Source organism: Eubalaena glacialis, chromosome 10 (genome assembly GCF_028564815.1).
Source record: "Eubalaena glacialis isolate mEubGla1 chromosome 10, mEubGla1.1.hap2.+ XY, whole genome shotgun sequence".
Classification (NCBI taxonomy): domain Eukaryota; kingdom Metazoa; phylum Chordata; class Mammalia; order Artiodactyla; family Balaenidae; genus Eubalaena; species Eubalaena glacialis.
The window spans coordinates 105,599,236-105,620,302 of record NC_083725.1 but is presented as its reverse complement, the minus strand read 5'-3'; the positions used below and the strand labels follow the sequence as shown (position 1 = coordinate 105,620,302).

At 54.7% G+C, this 21,067-nt stretch overlaps 1 protein-coding gene across 1 annotated transcript; it reads right to left on the bottom strand.

Annotated features, from left to right (window-relative positions):
• Positions 1 to 1,574: 1,574 nt before the first annotated feature.
• C10H11orf96 (chromosome 10 C11orf96 homolog) lies at positions 1,575 to 2,761 on the bottom strand. Its single transcript, XM_061203274.1, has one exon. It carries the CDS (start codon positions 2,572 to 2,574, stop codon positions 2,203 to 2,205), a length of 372 nt encoding a protein of 123 aa, XP_061059257.1. The 5' UTR covers positions 2,575 to 2,761; the 3' UTR covers positions 1,575 to 2,202.
• Positions 2,762 to 21,067: the final 18,306 nt, after the last annotated feature.

The window sequence follows — 21,067 nt, the reverse complement described above, 5'->3', positions numbered from 1 at the left end:
CCACCCCAAGGAGCTCAAACCAGCCTCGCCACGGCCACTGCAGAGACGGGAATCAAAACATGGACCCACGGCTGCCTCACCACGCTGATGCCTTTGCAGTTAAGTGCCTTGGACATGTGCCCTCACAGTGCAATTGGCTATTGCTGGGGACTGAAATGGCCTGTGTGTTCCCAGGGGCGAGGACAGCACCAAAGGCTGCAGTCCCCAAGGCCCTGAGCCTGGCCGCCCTCTCTGTGAGCCAGAGGGGAGGACATTCTTTTACACCCTGTGTGTTCTATTTTTGTTTCTTTGTTTTCTTTCCTCTGCCTTCTCGTTTTCTACAGAGCCCAGGGCGACAAGAGGTGCAGGGTGAAGAGTAAAAGGCAGTTCAGATGCCCCGCAGGGCTGGGCTGAGCCGAGCGCCAGGCCCCCACCACCAGGGGGCACCCGAGCACAGACACGCGGCGACCCGGAGAGAGAGGAGTAGGAAGCGCATCCACCCTCTCCGCGTCTCTCTAAACTGCTCAGCGGAAAGCCTGGCGCTGGTGGCTCAAGTCTGGAGTGTTCCTGGAGGGGTGGGCTGGGAGGGGGCCCCAAGTGTGAGGACCTGCCCTCCTCAACCGAATGTGGTTTATTACCCCTATTACCACAACGGGCCGGAGGAGCCTCTTACACTGCTAACCCAGAGGATTCAGGGCGTAGACAGGGATGCAGGCAGCTGACGGAAAGCACTGGAAAGACAGAGTCGTGTGACGCAAGGAGCACTGGACGCGGAGTCAGGACCGCGGGCTGCGCGGCCCCTGCTCTTCACGTGACCTTTCCCTCTCTGCTAGTTTGTTTTCTCATCTGTAAGCAAAGGCGTGTGTGTGGGCGGGGTGGGGGGGAACTCCGTGGTACCCAAGCGCCCTTCAGGCTCTGACCAAAGACAGATTCCTTGAGGAACCTTGAAGAGGGCAAAGGGAAGAGATGGAGAAAAGGACCAAAGAACCGAAAGAGCCGCCGTTTGCTCCTGCAGCGCAGGAGCGCCTGGCACTCCGCTGAGTCAGCGCGGGGGCAGCGGGGCCCCCTCACCCGCAGGCGACTTTGAGGGCGTACCCACACTCTCGCCAGCTCCCAGCCCTCCTTCGGACCCCACCACCCACATATCCCCGCCTGGGTCTCCTATCGCTGGCTCGGGCATCTCCCCACCCGTCGCCTGGAAAGGGCTCGGAGTGAGTGGGGTCTTCTGTGGTGGGTACCGGGCGATGAACCTGCCCCGGGTCTCCCTGAGAGGTCAGCTGCGCCAGGCAGGCGCTCTCCGTCCTCACAGCGCCAACCTTCGCCTCCCTAGCTGCTCCACCCCATCCTGGACACCGGCGATGGGGAACAGACCCGGGAGGCAGGAGAGCTCTGGGCCGGGTGGATCCACCGGGGAGGCGGGTAATGGACCCGGGCACCGGGGATGCGACCTCGTTCCGGTGACCGAAGCTTGTGGAGTTGCCTCCACCCGGGGATTCCCGGCCCCCCGTTCCAGCGAATCCTCCCCACTTCTCCCCCAGTCTTGGGAGCCTGGGCCCTCAAGGTTCAAGAAGTCAAGAGCCTTGAGAAATGCACTGTGCAAATATATTGACTTTATTTGTCTCCGTTCGGAAGTCTCACAGACATATCCAGGTAAAAAGATCGTTAAATAAACGCCGTCAGCCATCGCAATGCAAAAATAAATATCAATCCTCCGGCCACAGCAGCAGCTGCGCTGCGCCCCAAGTCCCATCGGCCGCGCCTAACAATTATAAAAGTGTTCAGCGAGAGTGTGTGGGCGTGAGTGTGAACGGGTGTGCGCTGGGGGCACGGTGGAGCCGTGTGCAAAATCGGAGTTGCAAACCATCGGACAAGGGCGTGGAGCGGCTCTCCGGGAAGCCCTGGTGACCCGGGGCGACTCAGCGAGGGTGCGCCTCCCCGCACACACTCACAGCTGAGTTCGTACTGGGAAGAGTTAAAAAATAAACATTTACAAGGGCAGAGAAAGCTGGCCCCCTCCCTGGCGCCCCGGCGCGCGCGCCCGCCCAGGGCGAGCGCAGCTCGGGGCGCCCCGACCAGTTCGCAGCCGGGCGAGGGTGAAAGCGCTCGAGGGGCGGCGGTCCCCGGTTCTCGGGGGGACCCCGGGGGGCGGGGCCCCTAGGGGCTCGCACACCTGTCCCCGGCGGGCCGCCGAGGCGCGCGAGTCCCGGCTGCGGGCGGCGCCCCTCACAGGGCCGAGTCGGAGTCGCTGGAGTCCAGGCTGTTCCTCAGTTTGCAGCTGCCGAGCTGCTCCCTCTGCAGCGACAGGCTCTGCGTGCTGCGGCGCAGGCACTCCAGGCTCTGCAGGAACGACTTCTTGGCCTTCTCTTCCTCCATGGGGGATACGCCCTCCTCCTCCACCTCCTGGATCTCGTCGAAGGTCACCGGCTGCGTCTTGAAGCGGGACTGGCGCGGCCGCCGCAGCCGGCCCTTGCCCTTGGACAGCTTGGCGGGCCGCACGGGCTGTGGGAACTCGTCGGCCAGGCACACGAAGTGCGGCATCACTGCCTGGTAGCTGGAGCAGATGCCCACCAGCTCGCCGGGCTTGGCGGCCGCCATGGCGCTGCCGGCGTCTTCGGGGCCGGGCGGCGGGGCGGCGGGGCTCTCCGGGGGCGGCCGCTGCGCCGGGGCCCCCCGGGAGGCAGCAGCCTGGGGCTCGCCGGGCGGGGGATCCAAATCTGCTGCGGGGTGGCGGCGGCCCTCGCGGGCCCGGGTCGGCGCTCCTCGGGAGGGCAGGCGGACACGTCGAGGGGCGCGGGGCTACGGGGACGCTGCTCCGCTGCGCTCCGAGGCGCTCGCCGCCGCTGCTGTCGCCGTCTGCCCCGCGGCGGCCCGGCTCGCCGCTTATATAGCCGGCTCCTGCCCCCACTGCTGCGAGCTCGGATGACAGCAAATGCCTTTTAAAGCGTGCGCGCCCCGCGCCCTTCCGCCTGACGTCGCCCCGCCACTCTGGGAAAGTCGCGGCCCTTTCCCCAGCGCCGCCCGCCAGCCCGGCTCCGGAAGGCAGGCCCCGCCCGCGGGGGTTCCGGGAGCATCCGAGGCTCCGGAGAACGCTGCGGAGCAGGGGCGCAGGGTGGCCCCGGAGCAGGGCTCCTGCCCGCCCTGGGATCCCCAAGTCTGGACCAACCGCGGCGGCCGCGGGGGCGCAGGGCCGCCTCTCCAGCCTCCTCATCCCAGAGGCGCACAATCAAGGCGCTTGGTTATTTGGCCGCGCGGGTTCTGCGCTGAGCGCGCGGGGCGGGGGCAGCCCCCAGTCTCCTTGCTGCAGGGAGAGCCAGGCCACCCGGGCTCCCCAAAACTGAGTTCCGAGGAAGGACTGGATGTCCTCTTTGGATCCATGCCACCTCCCTCCCCAAACACACACACACATACACACACGCACACACGATGTTGCACGAATACAAACACACCTGATTTTTCCAGTCCACTTCTCTTCCCTGTCTTCTCTCTGTCTCCTCACTACCCGCACCCCCCCAAGGCCCTCGCGCACCCCCATTCGTGCTCAGAAGAATGACACTTAGATATGGCACTAACAACAACAATAATGATAACTAGCCATCTGGAGAGCTTTACTCCAAGCTAGGCAGTGAGCTGTGTTTTACATATATTATCCTACTTCATCTTCCTAACAGTCCTGTGAGGTAATTCGTATTCTCCCAGTTTTACATATGAGAAAGTGGAGGCACAGAGAGGATAAGTAATTAGCCCATTAGAGACTGCTGGGGAAAAGTGGGCTCCACTCCAGAGTCCCTGCTCACATAGTCCCCTGCTAAGGGTTGATACCTACCAATGACCCCACGGCTGGCTTCCAAGAGCAGGTCCCCTTCCCCGGGGTTCCCAGACTCCCAAGAGGAAACTGTGAGTATCGCTCTGACACATGGCCCTGGGGTGCCAGCAGCCAGCTCACGGGGCTGCTGAGAAAGGAGGGGATCCATGGAATTTGGCCTCCATTCCTTCCATAGCCATTCAACAAAGATTTATTGAGAACCTACTGTGTACCAGCTCAGGAAAGTCCCTGCGCTCATGAAAGTGACAGTCTAGGTAAGGGGGCGGGACAGACAATAAACACCTAAACAAGAAATGTACTGTGGGTGATGTGATAGCGATGCAGATGGAGAGGTGGAGGGGGGGGTGAGGGAGCAAGGAAAGGCTCCTCAGAGTGGGTGATATTTAAGGTGCCCCCCAAAGGACAATAGTAGCGCCACCAAGTGTTTAATAGATGCCACGCTCTGAGCACTTTTTACGCATTAACTCATTTAATGTGTTCACTATTTAATCCTCTTAGCAGCCCTGGGTAACAAGTACTTTTACTATCCCCATTTACAGATAGGAAAACCAAGGCACAGAGAAGCTAAGCACCTTTCCCCAAGGTCACACAGCTAGTAAGCAGCAGAGCTGAGATTCAAACCCAGACGACTTAGCTCCTAAGCCCTCTCGCTTACACACTACACTGAAGCTGTCTGCCCCGTGGAGGACAAAGAAGGAACCGGTGCGTGACCAGTGCGGGGAGAATGTTTAGGGCTGAGGGAATGTGGTGTAAAGACAGTGAGGCAGGAAGGAGCTTGGCTTATTCCAGGAACAGCAAGAAGACCCATGTGACTAAAATAGAGGGGGCAAGGGGCATGAGAAGTAAGGACACTCACGAAAGGCCTTGAGGGCCGTGTTAAGGAGTTAGCATTTTCTTTTAAAAAAATTTATTTATTTATTTATTTTATTTTAATTTTTATTGGAGGATAGTTGATTTACAATGCTGTGTTAGTTTCGGCTGTATAGCAAAGTGAAGCAGTGATATATCAACATATATCCACTCTTTTTTAGATTCTTTTCCCATATAGGTCATTACAGAGTACCGAGTAGAGTTCCCTGTGCTTTACAGTAGGTCCTTATTAGTTATCTATTTCATATATAGTAGTGTGCATATGTCAGGAGATTGCATTTTATCCTAAGGGCGATGGTAAGGCACTGGAGCATTCTGAGCAGGGGAGTTCCGTTCTATGTTTTTTGTTTTTTTTTTTTTAATTTATTTATTTTTGGCTGTGTTGGGTCTTCGTTTCTGTGCGAGGGCTTTCTCTAGTTGCGGCGAGCGGGGGCCACTCTTCGTCGCGGTGCGCGGGCCTCTCACTATTGTGGCCTCTCTTGTTGCGGAGCACAGGCTCCAGACGCGCAGGCTCAGTAGTTGTGGCTCACGGGCCTAGTTGCTCCGCGGTATGTGGGATCTTCCCAGACCAGGGCTCGAACCCGTGTCCCCTGCATTAGCAGGCAGATTCTCAACCACTGCGCCACCAGGGAAGCCCCGTTCTATGTTTTTAAAAGCTCACTCTGGCTGCCGTGTGAAGAGTAACTGGAAAGGGTGGGGGAAGAAGCAGGGATCCCACATAGAAGATCGTTACATGAACCACAGATATAAGACACTGAAGACCTGGATGAGAGTGAAGAAAACGGAGCTGTAGGGAAGTGGTCAGATTTGGGATTTGGGGATAGAACTGAGAGAACTTGCTGATGGACTGGATGGCGGGAGGAGGTGTTGAGGGGAGGGGGTTGGAAATCAAGGCTGACATCTTTGTATTTGGCCTCAGCAAATGTTAGATGGTGGTGCCATTGATACAAGGGAGGGGTGTGGGGAAGAGAAGGTTGGAGAGGGGAGGGCCATTGTGGGGTTGGGGTCTGCCGGTTACCCATCAAAATCCACTACCCACCAGGGTGACGCCTGAAATGATCATATCAGAACCATATTATGGGAGAGAAAAATTCATTTCTCTAATCCTAAAGCCACTGTATTGGGGAGTTCCTTTTAATAGCAGCTTAGCAATACTCTGATACAGAAATTGGTACCAGGAATGGAAAACTGCCATGTATAAAAACCCTAAAACATGTGGCACTGGCTTGGCTAACAGGTGGTGAGCAACATGGAAACAAATACTGGAGAATGGAAAACCAGTGACCCTTGTTATGTTGTGACAAAACGTTTAATAAAAACATTACCTGTGATAATTTGGAAGGCAGACCACATGCCTACTTGAGCCACTAATTCTAGAAAAATGGTTGGAAAGAGCCAAAAACATTTGCATGTGTTGGCTGCTTGATGCTGCCTTTAGCAAGATACTACAAGAAAGAGATTGGCTGGTTTGCAAGAGGAGATGAACAGAAAAGGAGATAACAGAGAAAATCACTGTCCTCAGGGTTGGAAAAACCAACTGGTTTTGCCCAAAGAACAGGAGATCAGACCATCGGCGCTCAGAGCCTTTCTCAAAGCCTGTCTATTAGGCCAAACAATAAGCCAAACAAAGGAATCACCCTTGTGGCAAAGTATTCTCTTAGGGGTATTGCCTTGTCATCCAAGTCTATTATTTCAGATGTCCTTAGGGACTTTTAAACTTTCATTTAAAATGGGAGAGAAAGAGGTGGGTTGGGCAACACAGACAGTAACGCCATCAAGAAAGGAACTTGGTGTGTGGTTACTGCCCATGCAACTGACTAGAAGCAGAAAGACCCAAAGCCTACTACGTTCCTGAAGGGATTGTTATTATCAACAAAATTGAAAGGCTAGACTTCAAAAGCCCATGATTGCCCCAACCTAAATAAGCACTCAAGGAGGACAGACTTTCAACACCCTGTTGGGTGGAGAGCCACAGACAAGGAGGAATGTGTCAAAGGCAAAGCCGGGGGCCAGGGAGACACAGGATGAGGAGGCTGCCCCCAGAGAAGGGGGGTCCCCCACCACCAGGGCGGGAAGGCCTCACCATTCTAGGGGGTGGAGCGTGGTAGAGACTGCTAGCTGTCCACACAGCTGGGCCCACTTCCCAGCTTCCTTTGCAGCTCCGTGGGGCTGTGTGTCTAAGCTCTCATCTGTGGAAGGGAGCAGAAGTCAGACTTCTGTCTCACTTGCTTAAGAAGAAATTGCCGCCCGGGATTTCCGTGTTCTTTCCCTCACACTGGCTGGAAGCCCTGGAGGTTTCGTGTTAAAGACAGCAGTGCCATCATCAGTCTGGGTCCCTAAAGGACCCTGTGGGATGGAGCTACCAACCCGAAACATTTCCCTTGGAGCTATTTTGTGAGAGAGCCATCAACGGAATATTTTTAAGCTACTCTAATTTGGGGTCTCTATTATATTGACTTAGATTGTCCCAACTAAGAGAACCATTAGACATCCGGGTGGAGAGGTCGAGCAGGACACTGGAACTTAGAGGAGAGGCGAGGGACGTAGGTGGCCGTTCGGGACTCGTCAGGGTGTAGATAGGGGAGCGGGTGAAAACCCACCTTCCAGACGGAGAAGGGCTGGGACCAGCCAGCACTGGGAGGACCGTGAGCCAGTCAAGGACGCAGAGAAGCAACGCCCAACAGGGTAAGAGCGACACCAGAAGAACATGTCAGAACCCAAGAGAAGGATGTTTCTAGAAGGAGGGCGATGACTAGAATGGGAGTCTAAAGACAGGTCCTAGCCTGGCTCCACCTGAACTTACTGTGAGGCCTGGGCCAAGCCGTTTGTTTCCCTGCGCTGAGGACGTCTCAGCTCCCCTGCTGCTTCCTCGGAGTGGCCTTCCTGGCCACCCTCTTCAAGGCTCCCCCCTCGGTCGCTGTCTGCAAGGCCTTCTCATTTACTCGTACTTGTCAGTGTGGTCTGCCTTCCCGGTGGACTCTGTCTTTCCAGGACAGGCTAGGTTGCTTCCCCTGGCCACCCTGGGACACAGGGTGGCCATTACCGGGGATGCAGGATGGTCCCTCTTCTCAGCAGGCCTGTAGCCCTGGAACTGCAGAGGAAGGACAGAGAACGTCACCTGTGGAACACCTACTCTGTGCCAATAGTGCTTTACATGTGCCTCTCTTAGATCATCCTCATGGCATCCCTTAAGGGGGACCCTACTATCACCCCATTTTACAGCTGAGGACTGAGGGTGCTTTGCAGCTTACCGGGGTCACCTTTGGTGTTAAGTGCTGAAGCCGGCACTCAAGCCAGGTCTGCCTGACTCAGAAATCAGTGCTCATTGTTTGCAACAGTGCATCTCACCATCCCTTTGATGTGACGGGAACAGCACAGGACTAGAATTCAGACACCCAGGTTGCAGCATCAGCTCCATCAGCCACGTACCCTGTGGCCTTGAACCCATTGCTTCCCATCTCTGAGCCTCAGTTTCCCCATCCGTGAAGTGAGGAGGCTAGACTTGGATTTGCTGGGGACCCCTCCAGCTCTAATATTCTAGAATCCTTGGAAGGATGTACAGATGGGGGGACCCAGTTGCAGGAAGCAGATGTTTCCTCTTGGGCCAGAGAGTGGCAAGCAGCCTGGGCTGAGGCTGCAGGGGAAGGCTCCCCTCCATGGAGGGGGCTGCTGGGGGAGCAGATGGGGCAGGAAGATGGCAGCAGACCGGGGAGGGGCTTGTGCCATCACCTCCTCCACCATCCCCACCCACACTTTGGCTTTCGGGCAGAACCAGGGTTTGAAAATAGCAACCACCGGTTATTCGGCTATTAGCAGGGCTTTGTTTCCAAGGGAGCCTGCGGTACCCTGGCCCAGGTCAGAAGGGAGCAGGGATGCTGAGTCCATTCCGGGATGCAGAGAGGCAGTGAGCCACGGAGGCTGCGCAGCAAGGTGGGGAGAACCAGGTCAGGGTGGTTCTGGTCACAGGTCCTTCTCTGCTTCCCGACAAGAGGGCTTGGCCTCTTCCTGTGGCTGCTTTGCTGCCCTGGCACAGACCTATTGCCAGCTAGAAGCCTGGGTCGGCTGGCTGTGCCCTCCTGCTCACCCAGAAGTCTCCCCAGAGTGGATCTCAGGCCTCCACGTGCTGAATGAGGTCATGGTTATTCCAGATGTTGCTGTTTGGGTCCATCTGTACTCTGGGTGTATCTGGCTCAGCGACCACTTGTCTACGTGTGTGTGTGTGTGTGTGTGTGTGTGTGTGAATCCAGGTGTGTGGAGAGGGAATACAAATGTGAATGTGGCATAAGGGGTGGGGAGGAGCAAGTGCCAAGGCCTCTCCCCAGGGGTCCCGCCGCCGGTCCCCATCCTCACCTCCTGCTGCGCCCTCTTCCCCCTGTGGGCCCTCCGCACAAAGCCCGTGGCTTCAGCATACAACCACCTGCTTCTGCCTCACTCAGAATGAGCTCTTGGTCTGGTACGACTGTGAGCATAAAAGTGTTTTGATAATTTTGCTGGACGGTTGCCATGACAATCCCCAGCAAGCTCCAAGAGAGGGTGCTGGTGTGTGCACGGGAGCGGGGGGAGAGCGAGCGAGCCTGAGAGACAGAGAGAAGGGAGAGGGTGCAGGGAGATCCCCAGCGATACCCTCAAGTCAGATCTTCATCCTCCAGTCCCCCCCACCCCCCGTGGCCCCATTCAGGTCACGATGAGCTCACTGTCTAATCTGGGCCTCACTGTACGCAGTGCAACAGAATACCAGCTGCTGGCAGGGAGGCTGCTGGAGCTGGCACGGCAGGGCTCGTCCCACTGGGGGAGGCACCCTGACAACCCCCCACTCCCAGGATGAGCCCCAGGGAACACCATCCTGGACTGGGGAGCAGGGAGATTCTTGGGGACCCAGAGGGAGCCAGAGCCCAGGGAAACCTCCCAACCATCATGCCCAGGCTGTGGGCCTGGCTTGCTGATGTGAATAATGGGAATGCATTTCCCTGCTAAGGGCTTGCTACCTGGCACAGCTTTGGCAGCCCAGGGTCTGTGGCCCAATCCTTCCTGCATGCTTTTTTGCAGGCCTGAGTGTTGCCTCTCCTGGGCCTGCTGGCCAGGGAATCACTACGTGGATAATGATAAAATTACCATCTGTGGCACTTGAGCTTGGCAAAGTAGTTTCCTCTCTATGACCTCAGCAAAGCAGGGATATCTTTGCTGTCTTTTGAGTGGCGAACAGGAGCTCAGAGAGGGGAGGGGACTAGACGAAGGTCACACAGCAAGCAGCAAGGTGGTGGCAGAATAAGGATAGAACCCAGTCCTGAACTTCTTAGTCCAGCCTCGCTGCCCTGAGGACAGGTTCTCCGGAAGGGGTCCATCTGGCACTGCCCCTCACATAAGGCAGGGAAACTGAGGCCCAGAGACATCCCCCAGCTAGTAAGCCTAAAGCAGCGCATGCAACCTCAGATTCTGAGAAATTTCACCGCCTCTACTGAACCACGAGCCAGCCCCATGTGTTCCCCAAAGCAAGCCCCAGGAACTTATGTTCCAAGGTTAAAGTGCCAGTCTCTGCCCTGGAAGGAGAGTCTTCTGGTTATTGGCAAAACAGAGCAGAGGGCAGCTGGAGCTGGCCGGGAACACAGAGGTGAGGGGGCCAGAGGTCTTCCCAGGCAGTGCCAAGTCTCAGCTGCATAAGGCAGCATTTCGAAGGGCCCCTAGCCTCTGCTATTGGAGCTGTGTGGCCTTGGGCAAGTTGCCTCAGCAGTCAGAGCCCCGGTGTCTACAGCTATCAAGAGCCAATGCGCACAGGAGCCCTGGGGGGAATGGCTTTCCGTGTTCTGGGAAGCAGCTGCCCAGGAACAGCAGTCTCTGAAGATAGAGGTGCCCTCATGCCTGTCTCTAGCTTGGCTCAGATCCATAATAACTCGGATCTAAGCCCGGATATGGGTGTTTCAATAATTATCATCATGGAAGGGGGGCACCAAAAAGAAAGTGCTGTGGGATCTGAAGACAACCCACAAAGAAGACGTTCACGCATCCTCGGTAATGGGTAACAGCATGAGAAGAGGCAAACAGCGTATCGAGACTGCCTGCTTGGGCACCCTGGTTCTAGTGTTTGCCAGAAAGTTCTTCTTGATACCCTGTGAAGGCGGAAGCCTTGTGCCTGCCCCATCCTTTACCCAGGGTGGCGGTTATGAGGATCACACCAGATTATTCTATGAGAACATACTGGGGTAAAACTTGCCCTGCAGGAGGGTGAATTTTAAAATGTATTCCAAAAAATTAGGGTTGAAACAATGCCCTGTTGTGTGATGTGTTGTGAGCCTGGCCTTGAACTGGCACACACCATCAGCCTCGTGAAAAGCTCCTGGCCCGTCATGGGGGCCCAGAGACTCCATTCTCCCCAATCCCTGCCTGTCTGCCTCCTCAGACATTGTCTCCGGCTGCCCAGCGGACACAAAATGCCTGCTGCACCCCAGTCTCTTTGCACAGTTTGGACACGCTGGGGCTGCAGGTCACTCCCAGGACAGCCCACTTAAGGCAGCCTCTCTCCGACACTGCCCTCCTATAACTGGCCCATGGAAGGCATCTCCCCCTTCTTTCTTTAAGGCAGCAACAGCTGCCATTTCTCCAGCCATTCCCTCACAGGGACACCCAAGGGGATGGGATGTCAAGGAATGAGTTTTCTTCAGGCCAGGCACCAACACAAAGCACTCGGTACCTATCATCTCACCCTTAAGTTTATCCTGCAAGATGGGTGTTGCTGTCTCCAAACTTTAGATGAGGAAACAGGCTCAGAGACGTTAGGGAACTTTCACAAGGCCACACAGCCAGGCAGAGATAGAGCTAAGGTTTGAACCCAGGTCTGTCACTGCCAAAGCTCATCTCATCATCCATCAGCAGCTCCCACGATGGTGACTCCTGGACCTGCCCAGACACGGGTTCAGTGAAAGGAGGGACACAGTGAAGCGGCTGTGCCTGGGGAAGAGTCTGGAATTCCAACCGGGAGCCAGGCTCCACTTCCCAACAACTTTTTTTTTCTTTTTTTAAAATATATTTATTTATTTATTTTTGGCTGCGTTGGGTCTTCGTTGCTGCGTGTGGGCTTTCTCTAGTTGTGGTGAGCGGGGGCTACTCTTCGTTGCGGTGTGCGGGCTTCTCACTGCGGTGGCTTCTCTTGTTGTGGAGCACGGGCTCTAGGCACGCGGGCTTCAGTAGTTGTGGCACGTGGGCTCCAGTAGTTGTGGCTCACGGGCTTAGTTGCTCTGTGGCATGTGGGATCTTCCCAGACCAGGGCTCGAACCCGTGTCCCCTGCATTGGCAGGCGGATTCTTAACCGCTGCGCCACCAGGGAAGCCCCCCAACAACTTTTCCAGAGAGAAGGCTGGTGTCCTCTGGCCCAGGCAGCGGTCGGGTGGGGTGGGGAGAGGAGTGTGGATGACATCCAAACCCACTCCTTTGCCCGTGGTGATGGCATGGGGCCCTCCCCACCCACGGACGTCCCAGCACTTGAGGCAGTGCAGGCAGGGCCCAGCCAGACAGTGGGTGCGCCAGGACCTCCCACGGAGGTGAGAGGGCACTCGGAGCAGTGCCATCAGGCCAGGCGCTCCTTCCCGCCTCTGAGATTACTGTTTGAAGATACGAAGAAGAAAACCACAAAGGCTTGGTTGATGGGGGTCACGAGGCCAGAGGAAATGGAATAGAACTGCCAGCTGCCAGCGCAGGAAGGAAACTTCCAGATGAGCTGGGTCAGTGTTCAGAGCGAGGGGTGTGACTCATTAGTGGGCCATACAATCAGTTAGGGAGCCATCACCAGCATTTCTGAATGATGCACAACAGACAACATCAGAGTAGAGACGTGTAATAAAGTATTGTTCTATTAAGCTTTAGTTTTAGTTAAATGTGTGTGCAAACTTTTTTTTTCTTAACCATGAACTGTGGTCAAAACAGCTACAAAAAATTAAATTGGTGCAACCCCTGTATTCTGCAGATGGGAAAACTGGGGCCAAGTGCAGAAGGGCTTGGCCCAGGGCCCAGAGACAGGATGCCAAGACACTACTGCGCCGGCACCCAGGGGCCACCTTTCAGAGGCCCAACTTCTTACTCACCTTTTAACGTTAGACACAATCAGCCTTGCCAACTGTTACCCCATGTTGCTCCCAGGCGAGAGTGGGAAGAATACAGTGCTTTGTATTGGCGTGGGGGGCAATGGGGTGTCGTGAAAGAACTTTCTCCGTCCTCTCTGGCTCTCTCCCCGCCTCCTTTCCCTCCTCCCAAGCCCCCCTCCATGGGAACACCCCAGAATCAGGTCCCTTTCCACACTCCCTCCCACTGCCCCCCCACAATGGCCCCTCTACAGCCGTCTCCCGAGTCTCTCTTGGCCATGCTGGGGCCTCTCTCCCCCAAGGCCTTGTCCTAGACCCGTCTACACAGAAGTCATGCCACCTCCATCACAGTGAGATCCGCCCCAAACCCGCAGGTTGGAGGATCCTCCCCCCCCACCCCGTCTACATTATTTGATGATAACAGTTACCCAGACCGAGACGGGTCTACACTGTCACACTCAATTCTCGCAAAAACCCAGTCTTATTGGCAGACAAACTCAGGCCAAGAAATTTGCCAAAGGCCACACAGCAGTAAGCGGGGGAGCTGGCTCTAGAACCAGGTCTACATGGCACCAAGACTGACACCTGGACACTCCCCTGCCCGGCTGCTTCCTGGCAGCCTTTCCTCCAAAGGATCCTGGATGGGGCAGGATGACCGTGTCGGGGAGGGGGGAGTATCTCCTACCTTAGTTGCAACCAGGAAAGGAACGCTCCAGCCCCGGGGGGGAAGAATACTGGAAATGTTCTCCCAAGCCCCCTGAGTCCCTCCTCCAGGAGAGGAGGACAGACTTCTCTGACAGGGGAGCTTGGAGAAGGCAGTGGCCTGGGGGACGGCGAATCCTTTTCCTGCCCACTTGCAGATCTGCCCGCCCACGGAGAGGGAGTGTGCTGCTCGGCTCCTGTGTCCCCTGCCTGGGAGGGAGGGACACCGGGAAGGGCCAGCGTCCACCTGCTGGAAGCAGGCCTGGAGGCCCACCTCCTCGGCTCTCCACGCGCTGGCGCAGCGGGGCTGGCAGCGACTCTCCCAGCAGCTGGCGGGGACAGGGCCTGCTGTGCTGTTTCCTTGAACAGGGTGCCCCAAGGCCCAGACTGGGTGAGGGAGTATCAAGAGTCTGACCGTGGTCATGGACAGAAGCCAAGGTCTCCCATCCAGCTCTGTCAGACATGTTGACCTCATAGCTGAGCCCTGTGTCTGCTTTTCTTTTGCTTCAGGACTCGCGGCAAGAAGGGTTGTTACCAGCACCAGGAAACACAACATCTTGTCTCCTCACTGCTCCCAGAGTGCCTACCAGGCCACACACGCAGATAGATCCCTCTGCCCGGGCTCCTGTCCCGGTCTCGCACAGGTCTCCCCACCTCGAGTCCCACCCCCTCGCTCCTTCCTGATAAGTACATTTTCCTAAAAGTCTCAGCCCTCGGAGGCTCCCCACCATCAGAGCCTTTGGCCTGGGGCGGCTCCCAGGCCTGATCTGGGCCCATCTTCTTCTCTCACTGTCTCTCCTCCAGCTCAACACTCCCTACACAAGCCCTGGACACAAGCCACCTAGGCTCCACTGCTCATGAGCCTTCAGGCTGTTACTTCAGGGTCCTCCTTCCCATTCTCCAAGTGCCTCCTCCGCCATGCAGCCTTCCATGACCACTCCCCCAAATTACGTCCCATATTCCTCCAACACATGTGGCACTCACTGTCAGGACCACATTCACCTTGTTATTGAGGTTCTTCAAGTATGCGTCTTGTTTTCTCAACAAATGACACATTACGTGACAACAATTCTAACACTGGCTAAGATGTACTGAGTGCTTGCTTACACTATGACAGGCACAGCCTCTCCTTCAAGGAGAGAAGCTTTCTAGAACACTGGCCTGGCACGTTATTGCTGCTCAAAGCATGGCATGATTTTCTCAAATATACGCAAACACTGTTGGTAGGAGAAGTTGGGGCAACCTTTCTGGAAAGTCATTCACATTATGTATTCAAGGCCTTAAAAATACGTATAGCCTTCCGAATCTGGGCCAGGACCCCACTTTCAGGAATGTATTCTAAGAAACAATCATACACGTGCACAAAGGTTTAGCCACAGGACGGCTGCAAAAGTGGAGGGGTGGTGCTTCAGTTTCATCAATTGTAAAGTGGGAATAAAAGTAATGCCTAGCCCATGGCCTGTTATGTGGATTCATAAATCATGAGTTAATGTATGTAAAGCACTTAACACAGTGCCTGGCACAATATTCAGGCTCTATAAAAATGTTACTTATCTCTTCTTTTATTATTTGAATTGAGGTCTGATTGAGGCCAAATCCTGGACTCCTAGCTACACTACCACCCCACCATCCACTCTCATGATTTCCAAAATCAACAGAATGGTTACAAATAGCAAAAACAACTCCAACTTGAACAATGATTGAATTATCCAACACAACGAACGGACTGGGTACATAATGATACAACTATATACCATTCTATGCAGCCACTTCTTAAGGAACAACAATTAATGTCATGCGTCAATTTAAAAAATAAGTAGCAAAAGGCTACAAGTTGATGAGTTCAGTATGAAGTTGCTTTCCTTTTTTTTTTTTTTTTGAAGTATACAAATGTGTAGAGAAGAAATCCACTGCAAAATGTGAAGAGCTGTCATCTCTGGTGTGAAGTTATAAATGATTTTCCTTTTATCTTTCTTTTAAATTTCTTACCAAGAACACATATCCCTTTTGCAGTTAGGAATAAAAACTAATTTTGAAGAAGAAAATGAAAACCATGCTGGTTTACTTCTATCTGTAATAGGAGGGATCGTGTCTCCCTTTTATATGTTCCCCACTGCATCTAACACACAATTTCTGGACATAAAAGCCCTGGTCTTGAACAGAATTCCTGATTCAAGATTGCCTGGCAATCTTGTTTACTCTTCCAGGCCAAGGCATTCTGTACAGAATCTAGAAACGGCCTGCAAGGACAAGAAAACAATGTGACTGGCGGGGCTGCGTCACACTGGTCTACGACCCGCTCGCCAGGCTGGGGAACATCATGAACTGACCCGAGGGGGAAGAGGCGGTGGAACCCGGCCAGGGCCGGTGCATTAGGAGACCAATTACCTGGGGAGCATGTGGCGAGGCTGCTAAGAGCTACCGAGCCTCGATGCAAGGCCGCTTTGGCACCTGGGAGCTCTCTTCAGTGCGCCGTGAAGAGCTTCCCAGGAGACGCTTAAGTGCAGCTGGATCTTAATATGATCAGCTTCCTTGTGCACAGTCTCCATCTTGCTCTTCCTCCCACAGCCACTGGGCCTCCCCTCGCTGCCCGCAACAGAGGTGCAGGCACCCAGGGAGCCGGGCAAGGGGAAGGGTAGGGTCACAGGGCCATCTGTCAGTCACAGCGGCACTGCTCACCCAGCAGAGGGGTTAGCGTTGGGGCCAGCAGGGCATGTGGAATGTTCTACTTAAAACGATTACATTGCTAGGCACATTACTGTCAGGCATGTCACATTCATGAGCTCGACCCTCACAAGACCTCAGAGGGGTGGCTGCCTCTGTGTCCACTTCACAGCTGAGGAGACTGAGGCTTGGGGGCTGACAGACGGGTCCAAGGTGACTCAGCTAGGAAGGACAGAGTGGGACTCAAGGCCAGGTCAGCCTGGCTCAAGTTGAGGCTAGATCCACAGGGGCTCCGCAGTAAGTCTGCCAGATGTGGAGCCTGGGACAGAGGGGGTGTGTCAAAGCTCTTTCCTAATTCCACCCTTGCAGGCAGCACTGTGACAGTAAGGGGGGCCTGAGCCAGTCTTGCCTGAAGTTGTCCAGCTAACTCCCCCGAGCAGCTGGTGCAGAGCTCGGCCTGCTCTATGTTCGGCAGGAAGATGCTCCCTCGAGCTGCGCCAGGGATCCTGGCCACGTCCCGAGCCACCCGGCCGGGGCGGCAGGGAGACCGCCAACACCAGTCCCTGGAGGGCTGCCCCAACAGGCACTGCGACCTTCTGGGGCTGTCTGTGCCCATGTTCCCTCTTGTCACCAGGGTCTGCTTTCAGCTGGGGATCTCAGAAGAGGTCGCGGACCCTCAGAGTGGTGGAAGGAACACTGGCCTAGGCACTTGTTGTGGCTCTTCACGCGGCTTCTGCCGGCATGGCCCTGGGTGGCCCTCAGAAGAGCATCTGTCCAACGGGGAGAGTAGCTCTTAGTCTACACCCTCACAGGACTTGCGGAGACAAAGAGCAAGGCGGCGGGAGAGTCCGCCCGCTCTCCTCTCTGGCCCCCCCTCTCCCAGCCCAGGGTGGGAGGCCCTCCAGGGGGCCGACTGGGGGACGATTTCCTCCCCAGATTTTTGCCTCTAGGCTAACTGTCCTCCTTTACCCTTCACACGAGGTGAACAGAGGCTCACAGCTAACATCAGAGACAGGGTGCAGGGAAGAAATTAGTGGCTAATCCCTTGATATATTTTTCAGAGAAAACATTCCAGAAAAGTTTTCTCTAACCAACAGGGGCATGGGAGAGACACTTCTGGGGGGCCCTCCTCCTCTCCTGGACTCTCCTGAGTCCCGACCGGGTGGGCAGCAGCCTGAGTACCCCAGGCCCGAGTTTGGGAGGTCCCCACGGCATCCTTCATCCACCCATCCCACAAACTTTCTTTAGGCAGGGAGGACACAGCCTGCAACACAGAATCGCTTTTTGGAGGGTGTGGATTCCCTTCCTAGATGGTCCCATCCTCGTGCAGACAAGGGTGGGGGCAGGGAGGGACCTGGTGGCAGAGGCTCCGACTCAGTCCTCAGAGCGACTGAGTGGCCCGGGGGAGGGCCTCCCCGCCGCAGCCTCCTGGAAAGGCGAGGCTGCTGTCCTGTCTCCGCGGCTAATGCCGCTCCTGCAGGCTCGCGCTCGCCTTCTCGGGGGCGTCTGGAGCATCACAGGCGCTGCGCGGCAGGCGCTGGTCACAGCGCTCGCCCACACCCTTCCTGCAGTGGGCGGCTAACTGCAACCTGATCACGCAGCCCTCGAGAGCCCCGCACCTGGCCCACCACTTCCTCCTGCTTCCCGCCCCCTGGGGAGAAGCTTCCAGGCTCCCAGGCAAGGACCCGAGGTTTGCCGGCTGCTAAACGGGATGAGAAAGCACAGTCCCTCCAGCCCCAGGAGACTCAGGCTGCCGCTTCCCCCATCCCCCCTACGCCAGGGCCGGGGGAGGCCCAGAGATCGCACTAAATGCCTGCGGACAAGTAACCACCCAGAAGCCTGCCCACCAGGGACACCCAGTCTCAGGATCTGATCTATCCTCTAGGTACCTGTTTCCTCATCTGTTTAAAAAACCAACCAACCGCCTCATAGGGTTGTTTTTAAGAATAAGTCAGATTATGTATGTAACAGGTCCAGTAAACACTCTACATTTCCTCCTGGCTTTCACCTTTCCTTCCCTTTTAGAAACCTAGACTCTGTGTCCAGAGTTAAAAGCTAGTGGGGTCAGAGGCCAGGATCCTGCCTGAGCATGTCCACACTCGTGGAGGCCACATGAGAATAGGGACTGTCCCTGGTGTCCAGGGAGTGTGACATCACCATTACATGGAGGGGAAGTGATAGCATTCAAATAACCGTAATGGTAACAGTGTCACACATGCCTTGGTCAGCTCCAAGTTGGCTCATCTGAGAAAACAATCTTTTGGGCAATGTTAGCTACAAGAATACTACCTAATTTATCCTGTTTTCCTACGCGCCCAGCTGAAAGCCCAGCCCAGCATGGGGCTCTGGTCACAGGCTGGGGAAGGCTTTTCTGATTTGTCACAGCAGTACTAAGCCAGCTGGAAAAGGCACCATTAGCCTGTGTTCCACCCTCATTAGTAAACATCAAAATAACTTCCCTGCTGACCCCGAGACACAGGAATCATCGTATCTAAGAATGGATTCCAGCAGCACAAAACTGACAGGGGTCTCATACTGGGGTTCCTTGCAAAGGGAAGCTGGGAGGGGGTAAGGGGACAGTTGTAAACTAAATCCCTCTGAGGAGAGCGTGTGGGTGGAACCACGTATATGTAAAGATTTAAACAAACAGAATGCATCACTATGGAAACATTCGACATTTTCAAAGGCATAGTTAAGAAAATAAAGCAATCAAGACTTCAGATTCAACACTACAAGTGTTTATGACCAGAAAAGGCAAAGTGGGTCTTAGATATTCTGCAGCCAAGTAAAAGCTGCCAGAACTCAAGGAAGAAATATTCCCAGCAGGGCAGGGACCCGTCATGTGTCAGGGCTTTCTCTGAAGCCGTCCAACTGGAGCGTTCCGCTCACTGCAGTGCCCACTTAACTCTTCTGGGGTTGCCAAGACACAATTCAGGAGACGGTGCCACTTACGGACCAGGTCCAGACAGACCTGCCACTTGCGAGGGCAGGTCATACCAGCCACGGGGGCAGCAGGGAGTGAGTGTCACAGGAAAATGGCAGGTTTATGAGCTGTGACCCAAACCTATTAGGAATCATCAATGCCATGTGAGTTAGTGGTTAGTTGTACACTGAGGATACAATCTGATGCTGTGTCAGGCTGTTCCGACCCATGCTTCGAGGCGAGGTGCCTGTTGTCCACATGTTTTTAGTGTGCAGAGCTTACGCTGCTTCTTGGGCTGTCTGCTGATCGGAGTCGTGGTGTTGGTGAGCATCGTGAGGAAGCCTGATGCTGAGTCTGGGCATCAGGGTCCCCAAATGTACTCACAGATAAGAATGAAGGGAGGAAGGGACCACCTGTCTACCTCTGAAAGTTTGCTTGGACATGGTCAGGAAACATGTTCTCAGTCACTTGCCAGGAAGGTTAGAGGAGAGTTTGTCTAATTTGTCATAAATTGGACTGTGTCCCCCCAAAATGAGCTCCCCCCAGTAAACTGGACAGTTCCAGTCCAGTTGGCAGCAGAGTTTCTGACTAGGAGATGCTCATGTTGATTAAGCAGAGATGAGGTGCAGATACCTGCACTGGTTCACAGGAAAGCCAGGGGACAAACAGAGTGGCCTGGCAGTCAGCCTGGCCAGCAGGGCACTAGGGTGAGCTTGGGTTGCCCGCTCTGCAGGAGCAAGCCCTGAGGCTCATGGGCCTGGGGGTGCCCACTATTCTGCCTAAATTCTGCATGGCAGAGGGAAAAGCACAGTCTAGGCATTAGCCTGTGCTGTATGTGCTGGTTCTGCCGTTCATTAAGTCCTAGGAAAGGACTTCACCTCTTGGAGGCTCAGTTGCCTAGCCTCTACAATGGGAATAGCATCTTGTTTTGGCAGGGCTTCAGGGAGGATTAGGAATTATGTATGAAGAGCTCCTAGGACGGTTATTAAGTTGTCCTGGCAGGTTATTAAAGCTCAAAAAACGGGCAACTAAAAAACTAGACCTGTTTTTCTTCATGCGACAGCCGTTATATTTGCTCCCTCTGCTTTACAAGTAATGTTGGCAAAAATAGCTTCGCCCTTAACTCCTAGTTAAGATCTACCACCAGTAAAACACAGCAACAGGTTGGTGCAGTCACTGAGCATGGGTGCCCTTTGCCGGGGTCTGGAATTCCTGTCCGGTCCTAACCCTGTACTTTTATTCTATGGCAAGTACCTACTTGACATTTCAGAAGGGACATTATCTTAGTGGTAGAAAGAATGGCAGTTCCGGCATTTGACAGCAAGAAAGAAAACCTAAGACTGCTGCTCTCAGGTGAAGAAACCCAGGCGGTGGTCCAGGCTGTCTGCTGAAGAGTAGGAGTTAGTTTCCCTGACAGACATGGCAGTGATGAGGGAAGAGGTGAAACCGTGGCTGACGTGAGGGGAGAGCATGACCCCGGGTCAGGAAGGATGTGGGTAAGACCTGGAGTCACCTGCCAGCTCTGTCACTTGTGGGAACAGAAGAGGAATTTCCCCAGGTCATGCAGCCAACTCACAGCCAAAGCTGGCTGCATCGCCCTGGCCAGGTTGTGTTTGTTTGAATTGGAGGAAAGCTAGGCATTAAATAGGTTTCATTTTATAGTTATGGTGATTTGTACCTCCCTCACGGGAAGGCTCAGTCAGTATGACGTTCAGATTTTATAAAGCATTTAGCATTTCTTAGAGAAAGGAGTAGCACACAGGCAACAACATTTAAAAGAAAGAGACTCTGGTTCAAGAAGCTACAGAGCTTCTCAGAGAACAGCGCCTGGCCAGGCATGGCATTCATCTGCCTTCCGGGGAAGAACCTGCCCAGCCTTTGGCATTTTATTGTGATCATGGGGATCATCAATCTTACAGCATGGAATGGAAACAAGATCAAAAGCAAGAAGGCTCGGTAAATTTTCCCCACAGGGAGCTAAGGGAAACTCTAACTCTCTCGCCCTACTTTCATCCATTTAAATCCATTCTCTTTCTC

What these genes read in the sequence shown, in the direction of transcription:
- C10H11orf96 (XM_061203274.1), bottom strand. Translation starts at nt 2,574, where the DNA reads ATGGCGGCCGCCAAGCCCGGCGAGCTGGTGGGCATCTGCTCCAGCTAC.